General features: G+C 36.1%; 1 protein-coding gene across 10 annotated transcripts in view; it reads left to right on the forward strand.

Moving 5' to 3' along the window:
* LOC150084011 (serine/threonine-protein kinase MARK1) overlaps positions 1–19,879 on the forward strand; it is a 343,303-nt gene that overhangs the window by 291,374 nt on the left and 32,050 nt on the right. For 6 of the 10 annotated variants that reach the window (XM_090375845.1, XM_090375847.1, XM_090375856.1 and 3 more), the window contains one exon: positions 846–992. The exons of 2 other annotated variants lie outside the window; for them this stretch is intronic. In XM_090375845.1, the coding sequence (XP_090231971.1) occupies positions 846–992 (147 nt within the window). The remainder of the gene's footprint in view (positions 1–845; positions 993–19,879) is intronic. 2 more of the 10 variants (XM_090375850.1, XM_090375851.1) reach the window with 2 other exon arrangements.

Raw genomic sequence — 19,879 nt, forward strand, 5'->3', positions numbered from 1 at the left:
CCTCTATCCTGATTTCATTTATCCAGGAAAGTGATTTTGAGATTCAGAAGTGGTGTTGTAAAATAATTCAAATGAAAAAGAAATGTATACTGATATCAGTATATTGCTTTCAGTAACTTTTATTTATAATTAATTTTTGGTTATGCAAACCTTTAAAGTTGAACAATCCTGCTCATATCCCATATTGAATGCAAAGTACTTAAATTACTGGAAGAGAATAAATAAATTTCCATTTATTCTTGATATGGCTGAGGCCAAGAAGAGTTTACATATGTATTGTGACTGCATACGTATTCAATTAGTTATTATTAAAGACAGTCAGATTTTCAGCACCACAGTTTGCAATGGGCCATTCATTCACCTTTCATTGGAGCTTATGGACCTTACTTGTGGCTGCATACACCAACTAGGAATGATACAAAATTTGTAGTATAGCAAATTTTGAATCATTCCTGTATTGCTGCTCTCCTAAACTGTAAGAAATATTTATTTATAAACTTTTATTTTTCAGTAAGATAGTATACTTTAGAATTTGACTAATCAAAAGGACCAGTATGTAGATATATTTTCTCCCCAGATATTGCAGTTTACATGTGATATTTTATTAATTTTAAAATATTGCCACAAATTGTACATGTTAATTGGCCTTTAACCAGTATAAATGCAATGATGTTTCTGCTGTTCTTTATTAAATATGCAGGTTTGTGTAACCAAGCATTTTCATACTTTTTGTGCGACTTTGTCTTGACTGAATGTGTCAAACTTGTACTGTTTTCTCACTTACTGACTGCTACTTGTGTGAGACTTTTCAGTTCTGTACTTTTCTTAATTGTGTTAATATATAGTGGCTTCTCCAGCAGTAACACTCCACTGGGGGGAGAAGAGACTCCGAGCTCCAGACCAAAGGGTCACACCAAGTCTGCATCCGTCTCATGTTCCGGTCGATCTGAACTTCCTTATGTTGACAACCCTCCTGAACCTCTTAGACCAAGGTAGTGTGCAAATGTAGCACACAGCTTGTCTCCTTCCTTCTTGTCTTGTGTGTGTGTTTTGTGTTGTATATGGTAGATGTTGCATCTTTGTAAATGTTAATTTGCTTGACTAAAAATTAAACTGGCATGCAGTGTATTAACTGTTTTTGGAATTTTTATTTAACTGTTACTTTAAAATTCTTTGTACGTGTGAGTGTACACACATATATATGCATTATACTATTTTAAATTGCTAACAAAGTAATTTTCAGATAGTTTAATTCTGCTACCCCCCTTCCCCCATATTTTTATTTTTTCTTCGTAATTCATATCAACTTTCCAAAGAAATATGACAACAAAGGTTTTAGGGTATGAAGAAATTTTAAATTAGTTTAATATGTACTAAACAAAATCTGCGCTGAAGATAGGTTTTCCCAGAAATCTGAATTTTTTTTTAAATGTAAATTCAAAATTGATCATGTACCTTTTGGATAATAATTTCATGAATTATTAGCTGCTGAGTTGTCAAATTCATAAAAGATGCCCATTTCAATGTCTATGTTTGGTTATCTTTTATACTATTGATTCCCAAAATATGAAGAAAGCTCATCAAAAAGCAAGGTTTTTTGTTTTTTTTTTCCCCCCTCAAATTCTTGCTAAATTTAAGAATAAGACAGTTTATTTATGTTATATAGGGTGACAAATATTTTTAATCATGACTCAGAAATGATTAAGAGAATTCAAATAAAATTTGGCATGCACTTTTATTATTAATACAGTGAAACTTCCCTTTAACGGACAGCCATGGGGAATGAAAATGTGTCCGTTAGAGAGAAGTGTCCGCTAAAAAGAAGTCTGAGGGAGAAAAAAAAAAAAAAAGAAAGAAAGAAAAATCGTTAAACGTTTAATGTAAAATTAAATTAAAATATATACAGATTTTGAACAATATTTTTGTAAATAATATACATACAATTGTGCTATGCATATTATGACTTTATCTTAAGAAAAATACATACAGTAATCACTTATTTTCTTCTGCACCTTCTTCCGGCTGATAATTTTGTTTTCAACATTTGTTTGGAGTGAAGAAACCATCGAAGTCCTTCAGTATCTTCTTCAGCGGCGAAAAACATTTTTAAACGATTGATTTGTATGAGCGCTTCTTCTATTTTCATCGGTGGTTCGTCGTTAATATGTTCTTCGACAGAATGACCTCCTTCCATTTCTTCATCCTCATGAGGAACTTCTTGAAAAATATCTATGATAATGTCGTTGATATCTAGAGCACCATCTTCTGTAGTGAGGTTTGAGTCTATATCTTTGTAGCCAGGGTCACTTGCAGCGGAAGTATCGTGCATTATCAATAGATGTTGAAGTTCTTGTTCTTCTTGGTGCTCCACATTGCTGTTCACAACTTCAATTTTTGCGTTTGAGAAGCCAGACTTTACAAAACAGTTCACGACAGTTTGTTTTCTAATTGCGTTTACTGAAGAGGAAATCCGTTGAATCGCATCTAGGATGCTGATTTTCGTTGCAAGGTCACTCGCACATGTTACATCGTTCATGTTTGCAATGAGATGTCTTAAAACACGTTTTCTGTAGTGAAGTTTAAAATTTTTTATTATCCCTTGATCCAAGGGCTGGCGCTCTGCAGATGTGTTTGGTGGCAGAAAAATGATTTGAATGTTGGACAATTCAATGTGCGGGTGAGATGCAGCATTATCCATGAAAAGAATAATTTTTCTGTTTTGACGAATCATGTTTTGGTTAAAGTGACTTAAACATTCGCTCATGATATCTGGTGTCATCCACGCTTTTTTATTAGACTTCCAATCAACGTTCAAGATTCAACTTTATGCCCTTGAAACAACGAGGATTTTGTGGTTTTCCTACAACAAGAGGTTGTTCAAAGTCTCCCAGCATATTTGTACACAAATAGTACAGTCAAGCGTTTCTTAGAAATTTTTCCGCCCTGGCACTTTTCGTTTTTAAGACTCATTGTTTTTTCAGGAAGAGCTTAAAAAAAAACCCTGTTTCGTCACAGTTGTAAATATCCTTAGCTTCAAAATCACGACATAAATCTTCCAATTTGATGGTCCACTGTGTTACAACCCCAGTATCAACAGATCCACCTTCACTACTTACGGTTTTCCAAGAAATTTTATGCCGAGTTTTGAACTCGTCTAGCCATCCCACAGAAGCTTTGAACTCATTTACTCCCATAGATTTTGCAACCTCCAAAGCCTTTTCCCTAATAATAGGCCCATTAATGGGAATTTTTTTAGCACGTGCGCGACAAATTTGAAGTCCAACAATTTTCGGGAATGATTTTTGAACCTGATCATTTCCGTGTTGCCAAAATTGTTGGAGCAGTTCATTTTTTTTTCTTTAGGATGTCACTTACCTGTGTCTTCCCGATTTTGAATTTTGCAGCGAGATTGCAAACACTATTTTTTTGCCGATCATGCGCATTAATGAGTTTGACTTTATCTTTTAAAGTTAATTGTTTACGAGAAGACATTGTGCACTTCACACGACACTGAACAAAACTGAAAAGACGAAAGGCCGACCATATCCCCCCCCCCCCACACACCAATTTCATCAGAAGTTTTACACGTGCCTTAAAATTCTTGAAAAAGGGTTTAGAACTGCGACGTAAACCTTGATAAAATTCAGAGAATTGGAAATAGAAAATAAACACACGATTGAGGCAATACGTGGAAGAAACGTTCCTAGAAAAAGGGCTGTGAGCTTGCCCGCAGTCCGTTATGGGGAGATCAAATTAAGTGCTAATCTAAACGAAACAGTGCAGATTGCCTGTCCGCGTCCGTTACAGAGAATGTCCGCTAGACAGAAGCTGCAAACACGTTAAAACCAATGGAGGTGAGTTGGGGAATTTGAAAATGTCCGTTGTAGAGAGATGTCCGTTAACGAGAGGTGTCCGTTAGAAGTTTCACTGTATCCACTGTATCATAAACATTAAAAACAATAATTTACTTTTGGGAATAAATACTTAACTCTGTTTTTTAATAAAGCTAATTTAAAATGTCTATACAGAAGATAAATACAGGAAATAAGTGCTAAAATCCTGTGATGTGAAACTGTGTCCATTCTAACTAGAATTATCTGCCCACTATTCTTCTTCAGTGGGACCCAAGTAAAGACTAAAGTTAGTCTTGCAAAAAAAAAAAAAAATGAGAAGTAAAAACTGAACCAGTCTGGAACATATGATCTCCAGGGTTCATATGGAATAATGATTGCTCCAAGATGACAAGATGGATAAAACACTCATAGCTCTTTATATCCTGCCAACCCCCCCAACCTGCCTTTTCTCTTCAAGGAGTGTGACAGCACATAATGAAAGTTCCTGAACATGCCTCATTGCCAGCGAAAGGTACCACCCAGGAGAAGCAATAGCCAAGTGGATAGTGAAAATTCTCATCTAACTTGAGGGTGTTGCAGATATTTTCTCTCTGATATGCCAACATGTGCTTTGCTACCTTGGGGGTCTAAAACGCTGATGGAACTGATATTCGGGTGTCACTCAAGTCAAGTGGATCTAATTTTGGTGAATTCTGGTCAGTCTGTGACAACCAAATCCTCTGCTTGCACCTTCACAATGGTGGGACCATTAGTAACCCTGGGTATTACCTCCTTGTGCAAGTCCCAAAATACGGCGACCTAGCACACTGTGGGTGAATACACAGGTGTGGAAACAACGTCAGCAGGGGTTGAAGTGTGTGGCGCCAGCACAACACTGAGGAATGCTACCCTCTGTGTTATCAGGCAATACTAGGTAGTAGATGACTCATCAACTGGTGCAGTACCACTACTTTGCTTATTGGAGGCTTGAAGTGGTGGGACCCATGTTTGGTCTCCAGAGCAAAGCTCCAGTAAACCGTCCAAATCTCTTCTATCGTGCAGTATGATTGATGTCTTTTGAGATTATGATGGTTGTTGTTGTTGTTATTTGGTTTTTAGGAGCATTAGCAACTAAGGCCATATTGCTCCGGGATATGCGGTGGTCATTCCCTGAATGACCTTTCCGCATCCTCCGTATTTGGTGGTGACGGGCTCGAACCCCGGTCTAATCAAGAAGCGTATGCTACGCACTGCTGCTCCTTCCCACCTGGCTACGGAGGCGCCAGATTATGATGGACATCACGGCAAGGTCTAATCTTTGTTACATTTTGAGGGTACAGCTCTAAAACTAGCTGACCGGGATAGCTGGGTGGGTAAAGTGCCTGCCTAACAACCCAAAGGTCGCGGGTTTGAAACCCGCCTCGGGCTTGGATCAAAGTACTGCAAAAAAAAAAAAAATGTGGGAGGTGCATTATGGCCACAGAAGCCAATGCGCCAACAAATACCAAAAAAAAAAAAAAAAAAAAAAAAAAGCTCTAAAACAGTGTTTGCAGGCCAGCCGCTAGTTAGTACACTGGACTGAACCTATTAGTAACTCTCTCGGAGGCTTCCAGACCAGCTAGTGTATAATCTCACTGCCTCTACTCTGCCAGATAGTGAATGGAAGGAATCTGAGTGCTGTGTATGTGAGGGGCATTGTTGAGGCCACTTGTGTCAAGGAGCTAGGTATATTCTTACCATGTTTACACCATATCCAAAATTTTCATTGCTTCATTCAGCATATCCTCCCCTCCCCACTTTATCTTACTACTGAATACACTGTGAATTGTCAAACTAATAGAGCAAACTTATCTGCAAAAAGATCTAAACCTCCCAAACACTTACTTTTTCATTTCACAACTATATGCAGTCTCGGTTCTAATCTCAATGATGTCCATTCCCACTTACAGTCTGCCAAATCCCATGGACTTTTTCTTACAGAATCTCAGTTATCGGTTGATTCAACCACTGATCATCTCAGTTGTCTGAATTATTTGCTGTACGATTCCTTTCACTTCGAAGGTGGCACTTGTGCTTATGTCCATTCTGATATTCCCTGTCAGAGACTGAGTAATTTGGAATCTCTTTGTTTCGAACTTGTCTGGCTTCAAATCTCTCTACCACATTCTGTCAAGTTCATCTGTTGCCTCTATCATTCTCCCAACTCCATTAATCACTTAGGACTCTGAATTCCTCTCTTTGAAACTCAACTTCCTCTGGTCGAACTTTCATAACAGTGAGGTAATTTTTCTTGGTGATTTTAATGTTCACAACTCCAGCTGCCTTCTGTTTTCTAGTCACACTGGCCCTGCTGGTCAAGATGCTGAGGCTTTTACAATTACTAATGACCTTGCACAGATTGTTCATTTACCTACCAGATAATCCTAACCACGCAGCCAACATGCTTGATATTTTTCTCACAAACAACCCTTCTTATTACACGGTCGAGGTGAGTAAGCCTCAGATCACAACTTGGTGATGATCTCTTCTCCAATGGAGCCTTTCTCTTATTGCCATTCCCAACCTTGAGTTGTTTGGCATTACAAGAATGCACAATGGAGAAAACAAATCTGCGAGATTTGTTTTCTTTATTTCTTTGGTTGCATTATTGTATCAAAACTTCTGATGTCAACGTTTGCCCAAATTGTGTCACTGAAATTATTCTTGTAAGGATGAAATCTTTTATTCCACACTCCACCTTAAAATCTCATTCTTTATCTAAACCTTGGTTTTCCAGTAAATGTACTAAGGCTGTTCAAGATAAGAATGTTGCATATTGTAATTGGCTTGTTTCCAAATCTTCAGTTTCATTTCTTGTCTACACCAAAGCTCACAACAATTGTAAAGCAATTACTAATCAGTCCAAACTAGATTTTGAACAGGCTAAGAGTAGAAAACTTTCTTCAAAAACTTGTCCAAATGGTAGCTGGGAATTCTAGTCTTTTGCCAAAGCTATTAGCTGCAATTTTTCCCCATCCCTGTTCCCACCTCTGTCAAAACCAGATGGTTCTATTGCCACTTCAGCCAAGGATAAAGCTGATCTACTAGCATCCTACTTTTCTTCCAACACATTAATGATCTTGGGAAACCACCACACACCATTCTCAGTACACTCCATTCAATGCCTCCTGTGGTTTTTTATCAAAGGGGGAATGCCAGAAGTTTATCAAACTCTTGCAGGGAGCTAAATGATTTTGTAATAACTCAGAGCAAAGTGGAGGAGAAATTGCTGTAGTTAAACATAAGGAAGGCACCTGGGGTGGATGGGATCTATCCAGTTATATTAAAGGAGGCAGCAAAGGAAGTAAGCAGGCCCTTAGCCATGATTGTGAGGGCATCCTTGTACCCAGGGATAGTCCCCACGGACTGGAGATGTACAAATGTTTCCCTAATTCACAAAGGGGGATCGAAAGGTGATACGAGTCATTATAGACCTATTAGTTTAACTTCTGTTCCAGGGAAAATAGTTAGGTCACTGGTTAAAGAACCACTGCAGGATCATCTGGACAAGATTGCAGTTATAGTTCAGACACAATGGTGTTGTTAAGGGGAAGTCTTATCTGACCAATCTGATTGGATATTAAGATGTGATCACAGAGGAACTGGATGCAAAAAATAATAATATCATATACTTGGATTTTAGAAAATCTTTTGATACTACTGTACAAATATGTACTGTACGAAGACTACTGTACAAATTGGAGCAGTATAGCATTAAGGGCAAGTGCTGAAATGGATAAAAGTATGGTTGAGTGGGAGAAAATAGAGTGGTAATCAATGGACACTGCTCTTCGTGGACTAATATTATTAGTGGAGTTCCCCAGGGGTCTGTGTTGTGCCCATTATTGTTTTGTGTATTTATCAATGATATTGACGAAGGTATATGAGGCTTAATGTCCCCGTTTGCAGTCAATACGAAGGTTGGTACGGTTGTTAATGACAGTAAGGACTGTACGCTACTGCAACAGGGTCTAGAAAAGTTGAGCAGATGGGCTGAGAGATGGAAGTTGAAGTTTTTAACATTGACAAATGTAAAGTACTGTATGAGGAGGTCATTATCTCCTTGTATAAGGCAATGGTCAAGGCACACCTTGAGTACTGCATACAGGTCTGGAGGCCTCATTTTAGGAAAGATGTTGAGCTAGAATGAGTAAAGAAGGGCAATGAGATTAGTGAGTGGAACGAAAGGGTTGCTGTTATGAAGATAGGCTTAAGTTCTGCAAATTGCTGTCTCTGGAAACTATGCACCTTCGAGGTGATCTGATTGAGGTGTATAAGCCTTGAGTGGTTTGTGCAAACTCATTGCTAATGGGATTTTTCCTCTTGCTCAGATTCTGCACATAAGGGGGCAAAAATTCAAATTGAGGAAAGGCAGTTGTAGAATAGATGTGTGGAAATTTGCCTTTAGACAGCGGGTGGTTGATTTCTTGAACAAACTTCCATCTGTCGTTCCAGCTTAAATAAATTTACAGAGGAACTGGACAAACTTTTGGAGCAAATGGATGGGTGAAACAGGAATGTTTTTTTTTTTTTTGCTGATGCTAAATAAGCTTGCTTTCTTGCATCATATGCCTCTACTAATACTAATCCTGAAAGGATGTCAGAAGGATTTTGAAGAATCTTGATGATAAGAAAGCTGCTTATCCTTATGGTATTTCTCCACTTGTTCTCAAAAACTGTACTCCTGAACTTATCCTGTTCTGTGTAGCATTTTTTCACTCTTTTTCCAAAGGTGTTTTTCTTTCTTGGAAATTTGCTAATATCCAGCAGGTTCCTGAAAAGGGCACCAACCCCTTCCATCCAATTATTGTCCCATTGCAATTATGTCTGACCTTCCTAAAGTAATGGAGAGATCAATTAACCACCAACCCTTAAAACTATCTGCAAACTTTTCATCTGATCAGTGATTGCCAATATGAATTCCATCAGATCCACTGGTAATATTCTGGCTTATGTTACCCATCTGTGGGCAAATTCAGTGGAAAAGTTTGGTGAAACTTAAGCAGTTGCTCTTGACATTTCAAAGGCTTTTGATCATGTTTTGCATAAAGGTCTTCTAAATAAGCTTCCACCATATGGTTTGTTTAATTTGGTATCCAGTTTTCTCTCTGAACACTAACTTCTGGTAATGGTAGATGGTTCTCTGTCTTCTAACTGCTTCACTAATGCTGGTGTTCTCTAAGGTTCAGTTCTTTCTCCCACTCTTTTCCTCTTGTACATTGACCTTCTTCCTTTGACTGGAAATCCTGTCCATAGTTTTGCTGATGATAGCACATTGCATTCCACTTTCCAGTTTGAGAAAACTTGCCCTGCTCAAACAGCTTCAACTTCTCAAGTATCCACTTCCAATTCCTTAAATGCCGATCTCCAGGTAATTATCCAGTCGGGCAAAGATAACTTAGTTGATTTCAATCCTTCTAAAACTCAGTTCTGTCTTATATCTGGCAAAAAGGATTCTTCTTCTCTTATGCTTATCTTCAATTACACTCAGATTTCTATACAATATGAAATATCTCTATTGGGGATTACCCTGACTTCTAATCTCTCTTGGTATAAGCACATTACAAATATTGCTTCCTCTGCATCAAAAAAAACTGGGTTTTGTCTTTTGCTCTCAGCGTTACTTTTCTTCCAAGCAACTGTTCATTCTGTACAAATCGCAAATCCACCCTACCTACCATGGAATACTGTTCCTACATCTGGGGTTGTGCCGCCTATAAACTATATCAGGCTTCTAGATTCCATTCAGAAGTGGGTAGCTTTTGAATGGAATCTAGAAGTTTAATTAATGACTTATCTCTAACAGAGTCTCTCCATTCTCTGTCTCATAGACATTCTGTTATTGTTGCATGCCACTTCTGTAGATACTTCCATGGGCACTGTTCTTTTGAATTGGCTTCTATAATTCCTGCTCTCTCTTTCAAAGTAGTCTGAATATGTGCTGTTACCACTCAACATCCTTTTACTGTCCAACTTCAAACTCGCAAAACCAACTTTTGTTCTTCTTCATCTATTCATTTAACTTCCATATTCTTAAACAACCTTCCCTCATACATATTTCTTGATAATTATAATCTACAGAAGTTCAAGTCTAATGTCAACAAATATCTTCTTTCATCCTCCAGCCTATGCACGGTACTAAATACTATAGGTATTTATATCTCGTGTTTGGGGTTTTCATTAAAAAAAAAATAATAATAAATAAATAAATAAATAAAATAACTTGACAATCAGTTCTCTATCAAGAATTCCCAAGGCCTTTTCAACATATCAAAAAAAAAAAAAATCCATCTGTTTGTATCTGGGGGATTGTCTAGCCAGCTTTGACATGGATAACATGTTCATTAACTTTGCGCTCAGGCAACGCAGAAAAACTGCTCTACCCTTCTACTACTCTTCCTAAAAGAGGATATATTCTTTTAATTTCTCTGAGTTCTATATATATAGAGCCCAATAGAATCAGGGAAGGGACCTGTAAGATTAATTGTCATTTTGATGATATACGTTACTTTGGCTAGGTTATCAGAATGGCTGATAAACACATAAGCGGAACCACCAGTGCTACTTAAGATTTTGGTTACACTTCTGCATCAGAACTGGCTGAACACTGCATTGACAAAGGTCACACCTACCAGTTTGATTCCCCAAATTCTGATCAGTGATTGTTTTTCTGTGAGAGAATACAATACAACTTTCTCTACATAAAGCTGTTCCTTCTCTCTCTCTCTCTCTCTCTCTCTCCCCCCCTCCCCCAATTTTAATTGGAATATTGGAAGAGTTACCATAAACCAGATTGTGTTAGCCAAGAGTGCTCTAACTACTCTGGTGCCCAAGACTTCTGTATCCTGTTTGGTTGTCACTTTCAGTATCCACAATAGTAAATGTTTCATTAAGATTTCTCCAAATGTGAGCCCACACACTCAGGGTCTCTACCTCGTACCAGTGCACTAATATTTTTTCCAGTTGTGTTCTCTCTCTTTCTCACTGTCACGTTTTCAGTTAGCCAATCCATCACCCATTCCAAACAGCCTGTTATCCAGAATGATGTCAGCCTTCCTCTCCAGAAATCAGAGGTTTGTTCACAAAAAAGAGAGACAAATAGCCCTCATGTATGAGTCTCAGGGTCTTATGTTCTAGATTGGTTCAGGTTTTGTTTTCAACTTTGTTTTTGCAAAGCCAACCTTTACTAAAGTTAATTTGCTTCTGCTGATGATGACTAACAGAGTGATATTTCCCATTGAAGTGTATGTGTGTTGTTTCACATATTTCCCATACTTTATAAAGATATTGAATCATTATCAGGCTTTTTTCAAAGTTTATTTCAAAGGGCTACATTGGGTATGTTTATGACTTTTCTCCATATACCTTCTGTATAGACATTTTTATCCTGCTTTCTTAAAACAGAGTAATGTGTTTATTCCTGCACCAACATATCTGCTACTTAAACTGTGAGCTACCAGCTATATGTCATTGAGTTTAATACAATAAAATTTTTTCAAATGTTCAAGGAATTATTGAGTTATTTTTTCTATTGTTGATGGTGCTGTGCTGTCAACAGAGATTACTTCTACGTCACCAAATTACTCTAAGAAGTAGTTAAAGTCTTTTTTTCCATTATGCTCCACAGAGCACACTTGAGTAGATTCAGACAATAGCTTCCAGCACATTGGTGTGTTTGGAAGCTATTGTACAGTACAGTCAGTCCTCGTATAACACGTGTTTACACTACACGAATTTTATCATACACGATTTATAAATAGGGGAACGATATCTTATATAACACGAACCGAAATCGCTTATGCACGATTCGCCTTTGTGTTTACAAGAAATGGCAGTCGAACGCGGAATCACCCCAACTGAACACAACACGATAGGAATGAAGAGGAGATTCTGAAAATGTATTTGTTTTTTATATCAGTGAACGGGAAACACATTTCACCATAATAACGTAAAAACCAACACAATTCCAGCTATCGGTATAATCGCAAATGCAATTAGATCGAGTTTACTACCAGTTTATAACAGATTCCACTAGCAGAAACGCAACTGGAAATTGTTTTTATTATTTTATGGTAGTAACCCCTAGAAATGTGCTTTGGTAAAATGTGAGGTGTTAATAGTGTATCTCTGCCTTTACGGCGTTGTTTATTCAGTTGCCACACGCGCGCAGCTTTGTTCATGTGTATCAAGCATGCCTCCTCGTTTTGTAATTGTGCTTTATTCCCTAAAAATGAGTAAAATACTTAAAAGGTGTGAAAAGGAAGCGTCCTGGAGAAGACACTGCAGATTCAGAGAGAAAAAGGAAAGCAATATCGATAAACAGAGGCGGACTGGATCAAAAATTCTTCCCCGAGAAAATTTATATTGGCCTCATACTATGGTTTATGGCCAAAATCACACCGGTTATGGCCAGTTCGCCTCTGTCGATAGAGAAAAAATATGAAATTGTGAAACGCTTTGAGCGAAATGAAAGACCATGTGATATTGCACGTGCTACAGACCTAAAGGAGGCAACACCGAGAATTACAAAGAATGCAGAGAAAATAAAAACAACTTTCATAGCAGGAACAACTCAAAGTGTAATTAAAATCCATTAGATTAAGACACAAAGAATTGGAAGAGATGGAACGGCTGTCATCTGTTTGGATAGAAAATCAAACAAAAAACAAGTTTGCTTACGATAGAAGAAAAAGCATTAGCAATATTTTATTACGTAATAGCCGTAATAAAATACCTAAGTATTTTATTACGATTATTTATTGTGTTTGGTAATGTTTTGGTTAGAAATGTGTGTTCAATCTTGGGTGGCCGGCACCTAACCCTGTTTTTCCCATAGGGGCCTGTTGTTTATATTGCACGATTTTGCATTGCACGAGGGTTTCTAGGAACACAACTATCGTGCTATACGAGGACTGACTGTATTGGTGAACGTTAATAGCTCAAAATGACACAGTTGCCACATTGCTTCCCCACAGTTTATTAATGTTATATAGAGTGACAAATATTTTTAATCATAACTCAGAAATGATTAAGGCAATACGAATGAAATTTGACACATTTTATTATTAATATATCACAAACATTATAACAATAATTCACTTTTGGAATTAAACACTTAATTCTATGTTGTAATAACTCAGAAATGAAGATCCAGCAATGGTTGCTGAGGTGCTGTTATGATCAAGAAAAGCATATACCTTTGGAGATTTGTCCATCTTGCACTTCTTGGTAGAATTCCATCTCTGATGTCAACAGATGGAAATTTGCCACTTGCGTTAATACAGAGATCAGAGTCAAACACAAAGAACCATGGACCTCCCATGAATCCAAAGATGCTCTCATATATCTCACACAGTTATTTCCTTCATAACTGACTGAAGAAAACATCACTACTCTGCTTGCTCTCATAATGAATAAATTTAGGCAAATAAATAGCCTTACTTTGCAATGTAAGGCTATTTTCAGATTCTTTCTTTGTACCAATGGATTAACAAATAAGTCTAAAAGTTAAACTTACATATTAGCTTTTGCCCACCTACCTACAGTTCACAGAACTTCATATACATCCATACTAATCTTGAAAGTGAGGGCTGTAAGCTACCTTCTTACATATGCTGCACAGTCAGGTTTACTGTGAAGGCTTGCAGTGACCTTTGCTCTAATTTCCCAGAACATCAATTTAATAAGTTGTGTTTGGTAGCCTGGATTGTCAGGCAATGATATCATCATTATTTCTGCAGAAGATTAAGAAACTTGCACAACTGTGTGTGTGTGTGTGTGTGTGTGTGTGTGTGTGTGTGTAGGACATATCTGTAACACAATCATAACTGACTGAAGAAAGCTGTCTTAAATGAATTTGTTTTCAAAATTCATTTTACACATTTGTTGTGGCTTATTTTTGTGAGGGTCCTTTCTATGTGCCTTTAGTATTTTAACTTAGAATATTTTTTTATTGTTAATCCAACTAATTCATTCCTTAATCCAACTAATCACAGGCTGTGGATCCATTATAACAACCCTTTAGGCTAAACTTTTATAGGAAAACACTTTTAACAATTTTATTAGTATTCACACAGTAAGGTTGATGTTTTGTTTTTCACAAACTAAAGAATTAAAATTCAGCAAGCATAATCAAAAAATTTCACCTTTTCTTATGGAAAATATTAAACTAGAAAAAATAACTTCAACAGAAGCAAAGAACATGTGAAACTGTGAACCATGTATAACACTCTCTAAACAGAGTGATCGATGCTAAGCAAAACCCTAGCCATAATGCAACTAGCTGAAGGTTTGGTTAATGTACCTTGTTCATTTCATGTACCTTTCATTTTGCAGCACCCATTTATTTACTGCAGTTGAATGGATGCGTATTTATGTTAAGACAAAATTTGTAGTTCATCCTGATGCTCTGGCAGCAAACATGTTAATTGGAATTCAAAAAAATTTCGCCCACACTTTTACAATAGTCAGCATGGGTGCATGTTTGGATCCCTTTGTTTAGGATTAGGTACAGTTGGGCATTTTAAATATTCTTTTAGTGGAATGGTGTGCAGGTCTATCAAGAACTGGAAATTGGCAAAATAATGAGCACACGTAAACCTGTGTGGAGTGTAATCTGCTTTTAATTTCTTAAAGAATTATAGATTATTCTCAGACGTTTCATCATACTTTCTGTACCACTTCTTCAGTGACTGTAAAGATAATAGAACCAGTAAATTTTGGTGACTTGATTTACATAAAGTTTTTTATTTGATTATGCAATTCTTATTGCTAAGTTGTTGAATGCCTTGAATTAGTTAACAAATAGCTATTAGCAAACATCAGGTTGAGATTAAATTTTAAGTTTTAAATAATTTTACATTAGTTATTAATTTAGTAAATAAGATTAATTAAAATTAAATAACTTAACATTGAGTAAATGGATAACTATGAATACTTACACTCTTGTCATGCTGTCCTTATGACACCAGCTTCATATACCAAGATAATTCATTATATTTTGTATAAAATTCTGGTTAAGGTCTCTGGGACCAATTGTAGTTTAGTTTGCAACTGAGAGAGAGGGTATTTAGAAAAAGGATAGGGATTTGGATGTAGGATGAGATATGTTTGGTGGCTAGTCATTGTGAATGTGTTAATTGTGGGCAGGTTTAAGATTGTTAGAAGGGGTGGGGTTCTTTTTTTTAAATACAGTAAACCCCCATTCGCGGGGGTTATGTTCCTGAGAAATGCTGCGAATACTGAGTTATGGCTCCCATAGTAATAAAGGGTCGTTCCAAAGTATGAAATATATAAGAAAAACTAGTCTAAAATTTTGTCTATGTATGTATTATATGTACATAGACAGTACATAGTGAAATGCAAGCATATGGCATCGAAATGAAAATAAACAATTTAATATTAAATGTAATATTTATTAGAAATTTCAAACCAGCGCCTTTGCTAGCTAAAAAACTTATCCCACCAGTGCTATCACCAGTTTCGCTAAAGTGTTGATAAAGGTGTTTTGCCTTTTCACGAATGATGAGTGAACTTAACGGAATTTTATTTTGAGTTCGGTCTTCTATCCACAGATTTAAAGCCTTTTCCGTTTTTTCCAATTTAACATCACGAGTTATAGAGCAAATTTTTGAAGCAATTAGCGTGTTTTCATGGACACTACAGCGGATTTTTTCTTCCTATTTCTTGATTGATCGTACCGTTGACTCATTGATTTTATAATGTTTTGCCACTGAAGAGACACTTTCAACATTAGAAATTTTGTCTAATAACTCAATTTTATTCGCTAATGTCATCACCTTCTTTGATCTTTTCACATTTCCCTTGTTATTCGTAGCCATGTTTTTGTACGGGTTAGAAAAAACTTGTCCACAATAAAGTCACTTTCTTCCGTTAACACACTCGAAAAAGTCTGTTTTACACTGCAAAACGGTAGATTTATCACTTTTGTAAGCATATCAATTTACAAAAAGATAAATTTTAGTCAATTTATAAGTATATAAATTAAAAGCAATCGACGAAACCTTCCATGACAAGCCCATAACACATACTGAACAAGGATTAGAAACACACACGCTTACGATTTTGTCACCCCTCTCTCCCCACCCACTGAGCGCTGTTTTGACTGGGAAAGATAATTTTTGCCACGCCCATGTTTTTTTATGGCGGAAAATGTTCACAGAGCTTTAAAATTTACATTTTTTTAGGTTTCATTTTATATTAAATCAGCGACCGCAAATTGCAGGGGTTTTAATGTATACTTTTATTATGGTTCTTTTTTCTGCTTTTTATCTGCTCTAATATTCTGCTTTTGAAAATATGTAGTGATTATTGTCTATCTGTATGTCTTTGTTTTGGTTATGTTGATAATGAAGTATTCTTTGTATAGTGTGTGTTTTCTGTATCTGTCAGTGGCTAGATCTGAGATGTTCTTGAAATCCCATTGGTGTGATTTGCACACCAGGCATGGAAAATCTGGATCTGATTTTGTTATTTGGCCCTGGGCTATGTCGTATTTATGTTCTCTAATTCTTTTGAATAACCTTCTACCGGTTTGTCCAATATGCAATTTACAATGCAAAGATTGCATTGTAAATTGTATACTGGGTTTTTGGTGAAAAGATTCTTTGTCAGGAGGTGAAGCATGGGAGGAAGTTTTTATCGTATTTTTTAATAGTGTTAGTCCTTGTAAATCTGCTATACAATCCATATTTTTTGGCTATGTTTTAATCTGTTTTCAAATTTGGAGTTCAACTTTTTGTTTGTGTATAGGGTGTTGAAGAATTTTACAAGCCTTCCCCAACTGAAAGATTAGTTAAGTTCAGGATATCTTTTGTGTTCAGTGGAGTTAATGAGTCTGTGTTAATAATGAAAGTATGGAAAGGCTACTTCAAATTCTTCAACACCCTATACAAACAAAAAGTCAGACTAAGTATGGGCAATTCTCTCCCTCCCCTCCTAGCAGAAATCTTCATGAGCACATTTGAAGACATAGCTCATGGCCATATAACAAAATCAGATACAGCTTTTCATGCCGTTGCTGAGATTCACCAATGGAAATTCAAAAACACCAGTCCTAACCACTGACAGGTATGGAAAATGCAGACTATACAAATAATTCTTCATTATTGGCATAACCAACAATATTAACTGAAACAAAGACATGCAGATAGACAATAACTATATACATATTAAAAAATAAAAATAAGAATCATAAGTATATCTCAAGAAATGAATCCCCCATCTCTTCTTCTAACACAATGTTAAACCCACACAATTAAGGTGCTGACGATTAGCTGCCAAACAGATATACTACAACATCCAAATTCCTATTCTTATTCTAAATGCCCCACCCTCAACTGCAAACTAAACTATAATTGGCTCCATGAGACCAGATTTTTATTCAAAACATTCTTAGTTTGAGAGTATGGTACAGATCATATGAATATAATGAATTGCAAACCACTGTCTTGTATCTGTTATAAGGACAGCTTTCAAGCATATTAGTTATCCAATTACTTAATGTTAATTTATTTAATTTAAACTATTAATCTTATTAATTAAATAACATTAATTTAATCTAATCAATTTAATCACATAGAACCTCTTTTCCAATTTTACATTGGAAACGGGGAGTTCTATGTGATTATTCATTATTGTGAGATTATTAATTAATTGAGACTATACACTATTATACCATGTGGTAGATTTAAGTAATTTATTATTTAAATGCTATAATTTGAATGATTAAAACACCTGAATGCCAAACACTTGCACAATTCTGGCTATGTTTCGGATACTCTGGAACACTGTTTCATATCTTCAGGCCGTGGAGTTAGAATCAATATCAACCATCCAGCCTGAGTGGTCTGATATATTATATCCAGTGTTCCTGCAACTCAACCTACATCACTGAATTATATAGAAGACTAAAGAAAGGAATACAAGAACACAATAAAGTCACCAAACATGGCAGAATCCACAAATCTGAAACAGCTGCTCATGCAGTTTTCTGCAGAGGTACATGGGACTTTGCCAACATCTTAGCACTCTCAACAGATTCATCAGACTCCAGAAGAACATTTAAGAAAGCCTATTTCATTTAAGAACATTTAAGAAAGCCTTTCACAGTGCCTATTATAATTTATTCCAGCAGAAATCCTGAAAAAGATCAAACAGGGGAAAGGGGGGGAGGTGAATCCAACAATCCTAAACAACCAAAATCCATAGATTACTCTTCTACCTTAACCTCATTACTAGCTCACCCAGGGGTAAATCCCCTGTACCCAAAAACCGACTCAAAATTAAAAAAAAAAAAAAATCCCCTCCCATTGGCTGCACCAAAATCAGTATTACCGGCAAAGTGTAGAATCCAGGTATTGTACAGAATGCCTAGGCAGCGTATAGAATTCTTGGCAAAGTATGAAATAAACTTTTATTTATGGTCCTGTACCAACCATTATTAAGTGAATCACAGTTTAGACTTTTATACAAAGCCACTTTGCTAGTAACATATACAGTACGCCCTTGTTATAAAGCAGTTTGCTTTATGCTGATTTGCTATAGTGCTGTTCTTATATTATAACTTGTATCTCACTATAACGCTGTCACAACTCATAACACTGTTTATCAGCGTGCAGATTGAATTTTTGGCATGTTTAACAAAAATGTTTCATCTGATGTAGTCGATAGCATGAGAATGAATAGCAGAACAGCATTAAAATGTTTCCCACACCAGCTTGAGAAATTTTTCCATGCTGATTTAATTGCAATACAGTGACTTGCTACGTAGTTCCTAGATCAACATTTGAAAAATTATCAAAATAAGGAATATGCAATATTGCTTGTAATATTTGAATTATATGCCTTTATCCGAAGTCTAGTCATCACCAAGTATACATCACCCTGTTACATAGTTCCTAGATCAACATTTGAAAAAATTATCAAGATAAGGAATATGCAATATTGCTTGTAATATTTGCATTATATGCCTTTATCCAAAGTCTAGTCATCACCCAGTACATCATCTGTAATGGACAGTTCATTACAGTCTGTAAACAGTCCATTACAGACATCGTCTGTAATGGACAGTTTACTCGAATATTGTATCATAATTCGAGGGTTTAGTGTCAAACAATGTTAACTATAAAATCGCATTTTCTTTTTGTTTTAACTTTAGTTTTACTTTATGCAAATAACAATGCATATCGTGTCATAGAACCGTATCCCTCAAGTACTTTGCAAATTAGCTTAGGCTGTAAGTACATTTCCGGTAAATCAAGAAAATGTCAAGTGACTTTTTTGGTTAATTACAAAAACATCAATAAAAAAAGAGATTTTAGTTAATGTTGTTTGTCATTAAACCCTCAAATTAATCCAGTTATGTTTTCGAAGAGTTAATAATGGCAGATAAGAATGAAAAAGCAACAGCTGGGTGCGGTACGAAGACCACAGAGGTAAGAAAAGGCTGAGTTTGAAATTTAAATTAGAAGATTCCGGTCATCAAGTGGGATGTGTGCACTTTGCATTCACGACTAGCATTCAACTGTAAGAACAATTATAAAAAATAAAGAATTAATTTTAGCAGTGGAAAAGACAGCTGTTCTATTATCCATTATGAAATATTCTATGGCACAGACTGAAACTCACAAATACATATGTTATCTTATGGGAATAAGATGCTTGCTTAGCACTGATTCACTTAGCACTCTGTTTTTACAGAACGAATTATTAGTGTTAAGCAAGCATCTTATTCTGCAGAGAATAAGACGCTTATTCATTTCAAAAAATTCCAATAAACCAAACCAAAACCACACCACGCACTTCCCAGAAAACTCCACTCCAGGATTGCATAAACAGGTAAGCTTTTCCAACTTAATAGGATAGGAGAGTAACTCTATGGATTTCCTGATAAGTTATATTAATTAATTAACAGGTTGATTAATTAGTATAGACTAATGGTCTTGGTAAAATATTGTAATTAATAGTCAATGTCAAATGTTATCAAA

This window comes from Mastigoproctus giganteus, chromosome 6 (assembly GCF_048544385.1).
Source record: "Mastigoproctus giganteus isolate SK-2022 chromosome 6, ASM4854438v1, whole genome shotgun sequence".
NCBI lineage: Eukaryota > Metazoa > Arthropoda > Arachnida > Uropygi > Thelyphonidae > Mastigoproctus > Mastigoproctus giganteus.